This window comes from Heterodontus francisci, chromosome 12 (assembly GCF_036365525.1).
Source record: "Heterodontus francisci isolate sHetFra1 chromosome 12, sHetFra1.hap1, whole genome shotgun sequence".
Taxonomy (NCBI): Eukaryota; Metazoa; Chordata; class Chondrichthyes; order Heterodontiformes; family Heterodontidae; genus Heterodontus; species Heterodontus francisci.
In genome coordinates, this window is record NC_090382.1 from 38,444,690 (window position 1) to 38,453,280 (window position 8,591).

An 8,591-nucleotide genomic window follows, 5' to 3' on the forward strand; every position below is an offset into this window, starting at 1 on the left:
GCCAAAAAGGCATCTATTGCCCCTTGAACTCATTTATACTTCAAAATACTTCAATACACTCCACTTCTAATAAGATTTAATAGAGCTACATTCATCATTTGTAGACCAGAAGCACTCAAGAGAATCACTACAGTAGAACATTAAGCAGATTCCTACAGTTACCTCATGTATTGAAGATTATTATATTGCTCCTTTAAGAGGAATAACATTTGGACTGGAGCCTTTTACAGACTTAAGCAATCTCAACTGAAACAAAAGGACTGATCTTCCATCAGCATTTGCCATTTCTGGATGACTATTGCTAAATAATGAAGGAAACTACAAAAGAAATGAAGACCTTTAGATCTCAAAGTGCTGGAAATACTCAGCAGGTCTGGCAGCATCTGTGGAGACAGAAGCAGAGTTAACGTTTCAGGTCAGTGACCTTTCATCAGAACGTCATCAGAGTTCTGATGAAAGGTCACTGACCTGAAACGTTAACTCTGCTTCTCTCTCCACAGATGCTGCCAGACCTGCTGAGTATTTCCAGCACTTTTTGGTTTTATTTCAGATTTCCAGCATCTGCAGTATTGTGCTTTAACCTTTAGATGTCAGCTGGTTTTAATTCCTCAATATTTTCAACAATCTTAACTGACAAAAGAGTGCATTCTCTTTATTCTGTTAGATCAAAGTGGGGTGATTTGCTGCTAGATCAGATCAGTGAATAATCAGGCAAAATACATGAGATCAAACTGATGGATAAACTATTTTATGAAAAAGTTCATGTGCATAAACAATTCCATGAACTGGATAATATTTATATTGGAACTAGGGAGTAAAAACACAAGATTTCAGACTGTTGCACAATTCAAGTCTTGTGCAATTGTTACAATAAATAATCTTTTACATACAGCAAGACATGCAGCTTTTGCAATAATATAACTTTTATAATATGCTTAGTATTTTCTTTTAGTTTGATACCTTTCTCGGGATTGTACTATCTAGATAACACACATATAAACCATTACTCAAATAAAACACAAGTTCATTGTATTCATTCACTTTATTGGATTTTTGTTGGAATGCTATCAATAATCTGGTGGAAGTATATTAAACACCATAAAGTTTCAATCTCCTCTGCCAAAACAACCCAATACTCTCGAATCACACTGGAGAGTAAAGAAAATACCCAGCTTCTTTTCTCCATTACCAACCATCTCTTTAAACCCTTCTCTTCTCACCTCCAACAAGTGCAAGGAGCTCATGAACCTCTCTATCACCAAGACTGAGACCATCCAGTTATGTCTGCTGCTTCCCCAACCCCCACCTTTTCTCATGCCCAACTACCCAAATTTCCCCAGGATTCCCCCAGCTCTCCAGTCCCAATCCTGAACCAGCTGATCTTTTTACTTTGCCTCCCATCTGCTCTCATGTCCTCTCCAAGCTCATAATACCTATCTAAAAAGGTCACAGAGCTGAAACAGTAGCGCTGTTTCTATCTTCACAGATACTGTCGACCTGCTGAGTATTTCCAGCACCTTCTGTTTTTATTTCATAATACCTACTTCCTGGTCCCTTGATCCCATTCCTGTTAAACTGCTGACCACATAACTTCTCTTCCTAGTCTCCATGCTAGTTCACTTTGCAAATGGTTCCCTTTCTTCAGGTATTGTCTCCCTCTTGTTCATACCACTGTCACACCATCAAACTTCTTAACCATTATTAACATTTCCTTGTAAACTGTCATCCCATCTCCCTTTCCTCTCCAATTCTTCAACATGTTGCTTTGAGAAACAGTGTCCAGCTTTCCTACAAATCCTTGTTTGAACCTCTCCAATTAGATTTCCACCTCTACCACAGCACTGAAATGGTACTAACCAAAGTCTTAAATGAGATCCTCTGTGATCATGGTAGACTATTCCTCTTCATCCTGTTCAGATGAGTGGAACTGTCCTTGTTTGGTTCTTCTCTTATCAATCCAATCATAGCCAGAGCATTTACATTAATGACTTCTCTTCTTGCCTCTGCACAATAACCTGGATTTCTGCAAGGATCAATCCTTTCCCCCTCATCTTCCTCATGCATATGCTGCCCTTTGGCGATGCCATTCACAGGCATGAGGCCAGCTTCCACAAATATGCTTGTGACAGCCAGCTTTACCTCTTTACTCGTCCTGTTGATCTTTCCACAGCCTCACAGGTTGTCAGACTGCCTGGGTTGGCCTCTAGTTTTGGATAACTCAATTTCCTTCAATCAAGTTGGGAAGACAAAAGCCATTGCCTTCAGCCTTACCACAAACTATACCTATGCCACTGATTCAATTGCAGTCTCTGGGCAAGGTCTCAAGTTGAACCAGACTGCTTGCAACCTCAGCATCCTATTCAACCCCAATCTGAATTCCTGAACTCATATCATCTCCATTACAAAGACAGCCTACATCCACAACATTACCCGCCTCTGCCTCAGTTCATTTGCTGCTGAAACTCTCATCCATGCCTTTGGCACCTCCAGGCTTGACTACTGCACTCTGACCAATCTTTCATCCTTCACCATCTGTAAACTTTAGCTCATCCAAAATTCTGCTGCCCATATTTATCCAAGTCCCCCAATGGCTCAAATTTAAAATTCTCATCCTCGTGTTTAAAAGCTTCCATGGCACACTTTTCTCCATCGCCATTAGCTCAAGACCTGGAACCCCTACTGCTGACCCCTAATTGCTCCGCTTCAGACCGGTCTCCTGTATATCCCCCTCCTTCATCAGATGAGGACTTTGATGGACAGCCTATATAAAAAGGCTGGTGGGCATGCACACAGAAATAAATAGTGCATTGGCAGGCCTGACAGACAGCATCTTGTCACTGTCGAGGAGCCTGGAGGAGTCTGGTTGCAACTTGGCACAGGGCTTCATGCAGAGCTTGGAGCCCATCCTTTCCAACATGGAAATGGTGGCCAACTCCACGTCAGCACTTGCAGACTCAACCAAGATGGAGCATCTGATGGCCAATGCCTCAGCTTCTACTGCAGCAGAAGCCACCTGATATCAGAGTGCTGCAGTGGAAGCTCAAAGTGAGGCCATGAAATCTCTGTTTGTTGCCATGCAATCCCAGTACAGTGCCATGCAGGCTCAGACTGCTGCCATCATGGCTGCCAATACCAGTGCTCAAAGGAACTTGCAGGGTCTCACAGCAGTCCAGCAATCTGACCTCCAGCAGATTATGAGAATTGCTGCGGCGCCGCTCCAGCAAACTGGCAGTGGCTCCATGGAACACGAACTTGCTGTCATCTCTCAGGATGACTGTTATGTTTCATACCCCAAGCATGAAGAAACTAGACTCACGATTTCTCTGTGTTGGCTTTTTTCAGATGGCTGCCTGGATCTGCCTTAGTTCACTTTTGGAACCACCCCCTCAGGGTTGACAAAAAGCATGGTGAGCAGTCTTACGAACACAGCACAGAGCAATCAATCATTGAGTAATCAATGAACAATTTGGGTGGCACAGTGGTTAGTACTGAAGCTTCACAGCACCAGCAACCCGGGTTCAGTTCTGGGTACTGTCTGTGTGGAATTTGTAAGTTCTCCCTGTGACCGTGTGGGTTTCTGCCGGGTGCTCTGGTTTCCTTCCACCTTCAAAGACTTGCAGGTGGATAGGTAAATTGGTTATTGTTAATTGCCCCTAGTGTAGGTAGGTGGTAGAAGAATGGTGGGGATGTGGTAGAGAATATGGGATTAATATAAGATTAGTATAAATGGGTGGTTGTTGGTCAGCACAGACTCGGTGGGCCGAAGGGCCTGTTTCAGTGCTATATCTCTAAATAAATAAACTTATACAACAGTCATCCTACAAGAGATTAGAATAATTTATAACAAAATACTTGGTTGGATTCTTAAACTGTCTTGTAATAGAGGAAGTCAACCTAGAAAACAAATCTTTGAACCATGCCACTCCTTAAATTTGGAATTAAAACAAGTTAGGACACCAGTGGTTTAAATATGCATAAATAATGCCATAACTTCCAAGTATAAATTTTTTATTATTTTTATCACAGGTTTAACCTGCTACTTAACCACTCATTCTAAAGAATGAGTCACACCCACATATTTGAAAATATCATAGTCTGTTTGCTAAATGTCAGAAACATGTCATTATTTATACTAACGTGGCATTAAAGGCAACATAATTAATCAGAGGTTTTTTGAATAGCTATCTAAAAATCAATTTAAAACCACAGTGCTGCGTTGTGTCAATACTCAGTATTTTTCTAGGCTTTTTTTTTAAATGGAAGCACAGAAATTTGCTGAGTGATCAAGAAGGGCTAATTCTTTTAACTTCAAAGGAGCATTGTTTATTATATATAGGACATCTTCAAATGAAGAGGTTTCCAGTCACAATATATAGAGAAGATTCACAAAAAAACACCCATTGTTGTCATATTCATTCAAAAGCAGTTTTGTAATATTATATCAGCATGTCACCTGTAAAAAAAAATGTTATAATAGATCATGCAAAGTTAATACACAACTGGAGAAGTGACAGGAATTGTTAAACATTGCAACAAAGCATACTGTGCTGAACTAACAGCACAACAGCAACTGAAGCAGTGTCAGAACAATGCACTTGGCCCCACAGGTCCATAAAATCCATTCCCAGTAAAGAATTTGGGAAAGAGAGAATAAGAAAGAAGATGTCAAATGCACATTTGTCAGAAAAAAAGAGGGGCTACTGAAACCAGCGCACAATAATGACATACCTTATCACTTAACAAGAAACTAATTGGCATGCTTCTGAGAATTGAGAACACATAGTGTCTCTTCCGTTTCTATCGGGGTACTACTTCCTGAAGGGGAAAATCAGCATCGTAAATGGCTATTTCCTGAAACATGGTTCTCGGACGTCGTTTCATTTCAATTTACAGCAAACCGTTTTTTTCGGAGAGATAAATCAGGGCCATGTATCTGTGCCATCGCGCATTTAAACTATATTTGACTGCCTGTTCGTAAAAGACGGCTAAAATACAAAATACCGGATAATGTTAACTCCCCCTCCTTTTACACTGGAATCTGTAGCAATGTTATTGCTCGAGGGACACGGTTCAACAATTTCATAACTCACAGGGTTTCTTGGCGTCCTTGATCTTCATGTTGCTTTTTTAACAGACAGATGATTTGACAGCAGCACCGTGAAGCTCAGCTCGACTGGGCCTTTTTCTTTATGATCTATGGATTGAACGGATCAGCGGGGCGGGGGAGGCACGATCGGCCGACGGTGACCTGATACAAAATCGGTGCAGTGTGTTGGCAGCTCGCAGCCAGTCGCCCGGTACCAGCACCGACCCTCTCCTCCTTCCCTGCCCACAGCAGCCGCCCTACGTAAGACGGTGCTCAGAGTAGAGCCCGCCTCCCTTCGGCTGAAGGCACAATTCAGGCAGAAGGAAAGGCGCTGGGCAACGGCCTCGCAGCCCCTCTCCTGCAGCTGATATCAATTTTGTTCCCCCACACACCAGGCACGGCTCTAACTGCCTCGATCACCCGGCTCCGGGTTACATTCGATTGGAACGCTGCGACATTCCGCAGTACGTCACCGCTTCTCCCTCTGCGCCTGCGCCGCCACCCGCAGTGCCCTCTGGGAGATGTAGTTGTCCGCCCAGCGGTTCCCCTTGCTGCAGAGCGGGATGGGAACTCCAAGCCCACACCCGGATGGCTCCCGCGCCGATCACGTGGCCGCGACTAGTTTTGATTGACAGGCGGGATGGCGTGAACTGTTTCCTTCAATGAGCTTGCCGAGGAGGTTGGTCTGAGTGGAAGCCTGAGGTAGAGATAGGAATGTAATGAACGTAAGCTGTGGTTAGACTATTTCATATTGTGCACACCCCCATTGAGAACTTATGTATGTAGAACAGCAACATTTTTATTAGGAAATCTTATTGCAAGTCATTTTTATGAGAATAAGTACAGTATACCAAGTGCTTTGGGAACATTTAGTGTCACTATGTTGCTGAAAGGATCCTTTGCTGTCGTTTCTTTTAAAACTTTAAACCCTTTAAGCATATCTCTTAAAATCAGGATGCTTATGAAATTGAATAGTTGACCAGAAATATGATTGCCTCCATATTTTTTCTGGGCAGCAATCATTCATGGTTTTAATACTAATGTGTTGTGTAGGACCGGGAATGTGGTCTCTTGGTCGATTGTTGCCTAAAGATGATACAGATTCCTCTTGCTGTAATACATTAAATTTCCTGCAGCAACATGTTACATGACTGACAAAGTAAATCTTTCACTATTTATAGATACTAAATAGCACAATATTTTCATATTTCTGGTCAATATTTTCTTACCGTTTTATAGAACTGCTTAAAGAAGCCTTGTAAAATTTGTCCCCACAAATCTCCCATTACTAGTTATTTATATACGGACATAACATTTTGCTTTACCTCATATGGTGGATTTCGTTGACATCTTTTTTTTTGTAGCATCTCTAACGTACAAAATATCCCAAGATGTTTTCAAAGGATTAAGAGGGACCGACACTGATCCATGTGAAGAAGGTTCTCAGAGATGGCTATGATAGGTGTGGGAGGAGATGGAAGATTGAACGCGGTTACAGAGCAAGCTTGTGGAGGCATTTTATAATAAAGACAAGGATTTTAGATTGGATGTGTTGGGGGAAAGTAGCCAGTGTAGATCAGTTTTGAGAGAGGTGATGGTCGAGTAGGATTTAGTAGAGGACAAGATATAGGCAGCAACGTTTTGGGCAAGTCAGAGTTTATTGAAAGTCAGTATGGAGGGCTTTGGAATCATTGATTCTGGAGATGACAAAAACATGGATGTCATCGATGCAAATTAAAGCTAGATCTGTTCCTACAGAAAGTTGAGGAAGAGGCTAAGGGTAGATCCTTCAGGGACACTAAAGGCAGGGAAGAGAAGCCATTACTGGAGCTGTGCTGGCTTTGCCTGGACAAGTAAATGTGGAATCACTAGGCCCCGATGCTATTCAGGAGAGGATAGATTGTGAAGGAGAATGGCATGGCCAGTGATAGTACTGGAAAGGCTGAGAAGCAAGGATGATGCGCCATAGTCACAGAGGATGTCGTTTGTGATGCTTGGGCCATATTGGTGCTGTGATAAAGGTACATTTTGGACTGGAGACATTCCTACATGCGTGTTGCGGAGTGATAGTCAAGGAGCTGAGACATGACACCACGCTCAAGGATATTGAAGAGGGAAGGGAATGGGATAGTAGTTAGAAAAGACAGATGGGCTACCGGTAGATTTATTTTTTGAGTAGGGATATAGTCTTGAAGGGAAGAAGAATGATCCTAGAGGAAAAAGAATGGTTAACAATGTCAGCTACCATGAGGGCTGGCAGAACTATCTTACTTATCAGGAGGGGATTAGGGAATTAGGTGGGCCTCGTGGAAGAGATAAGTTTGGAAAGAAAGGGTTGGAAATGAGGGAGAAATGCAAAGTTGGGCTTCAGGGCTGCAATTTTGGTCAGGCTCAGGTGGGGGGGGGGGGCGCGGTTGGTGTGGCGAGCGGGGGCAGGGGTGGTGGAGGTAGAGGTTGAGAGCAGAGGAAGCCAGTAAACAGAGACAACTGCACGGATGGTCTCGATCTGAGACATAAAAAATCTGTGTACTCCATTTTTACTTGGTGTTGGAGATGAGAGTGGAGGGAGCAAGAGAAAGTGGTTAGCTGTGGAGAAGACTGATCCAGGATTGTTCTTGCCCTCCATGAAGATTTTGTAGTAGTAGACAGTTTTGAATGAGGCAAAAAAGCACATTAAAGCTGAATGTGGTAGAGCCACATCTGTTGATTTCTGTCAGTTGTGCACCAGGTGTGCTTGAGTTTGCATCTATCTGACATAATGCAAATATAAGAGCTATATTGGGGGAGCAATCAGTTTTTGGGAAAAGGCCAGTTGGGGGATGGAGGTTGAGGGAAGGTGGAATGAGCAGACACATGGCAGGTGAAATTCCCAGGGGGCATAGATTTAGGGTAAGGGGCAGGAGGATTAGGGGAGATTTGAGGAAACATTTTTTCACCCAGAGGGTGGTTGGAATCTGGAACACATTGCCTGAAGAGGTGGTGGAGGCAGGAACCCTCACAACATTTAAGAAGTATTTAGATGAGCACTTGAAACGCCATAGCATACAGGGCTACGGGCCAAGTGCAGGAATATGGGATTAGAATAGTTGGGTGCTGTATGGCCGGCACAGACACGATGGGCTGTAGGGCCTGTTTTTGTGCTGTATAACTCTGTGACTCTAAAAGTGTGAGGTGAGGGGAAAATGAAGAGAGACAGTACAGTGGCGGCGCAGTGGTTAGCACCGCGGCCTCACAGCTCCAGCGACCCGGGTTCAGTTCTGGGTACTGCCTGTGTGGAGTTTGCAAGTTCTCCCTGTGACCGTGTGGGTTTCCACTGGGTGCTCCAGTTTCCTCCCACAGCCAAAGACTTGCAGGTTGATAGGCAAATTGGCCATTGTAAATTGCCCCTAGTGTAGGTAGGTGGTGGGAGAATGGTGGGGATGTGGAAGGGAATATAGGATTAATGTAGGATTAGTATAAATGGGTGGTTGTTGGTCGGCACAGACTCGGTGGGCCAAAGGGCCTG

General features: G+C 43.4%; 1 protein-coding gene across 1 annotated transcript in view; it reads right to left on the reverse strand.

Annotated features, from left to right (window-relative positions):
- Positions 1 to 5,565, reverse strand: part of LOC137375831 (pantothenate kinase 3) — a 43,063-nt gene extending 37,498 nt beyond the window's left edge. Inside the window, exon 1 of the mRNA XM_068043357.1 lies at positions 5,091 to 5,565. Coding sequence (XP_067899458.1) covers positions 5,091 to 5,118 — 28 coding nt within the window. The 5' untranslated portion in view covers positions 5,119 to 5,565. The remainder of the gene's footprint in view (positions 1 to 5,090) is intronic.
- Positions 5,566 to 8,591: the final 3,026 nt, after the last annotated feature.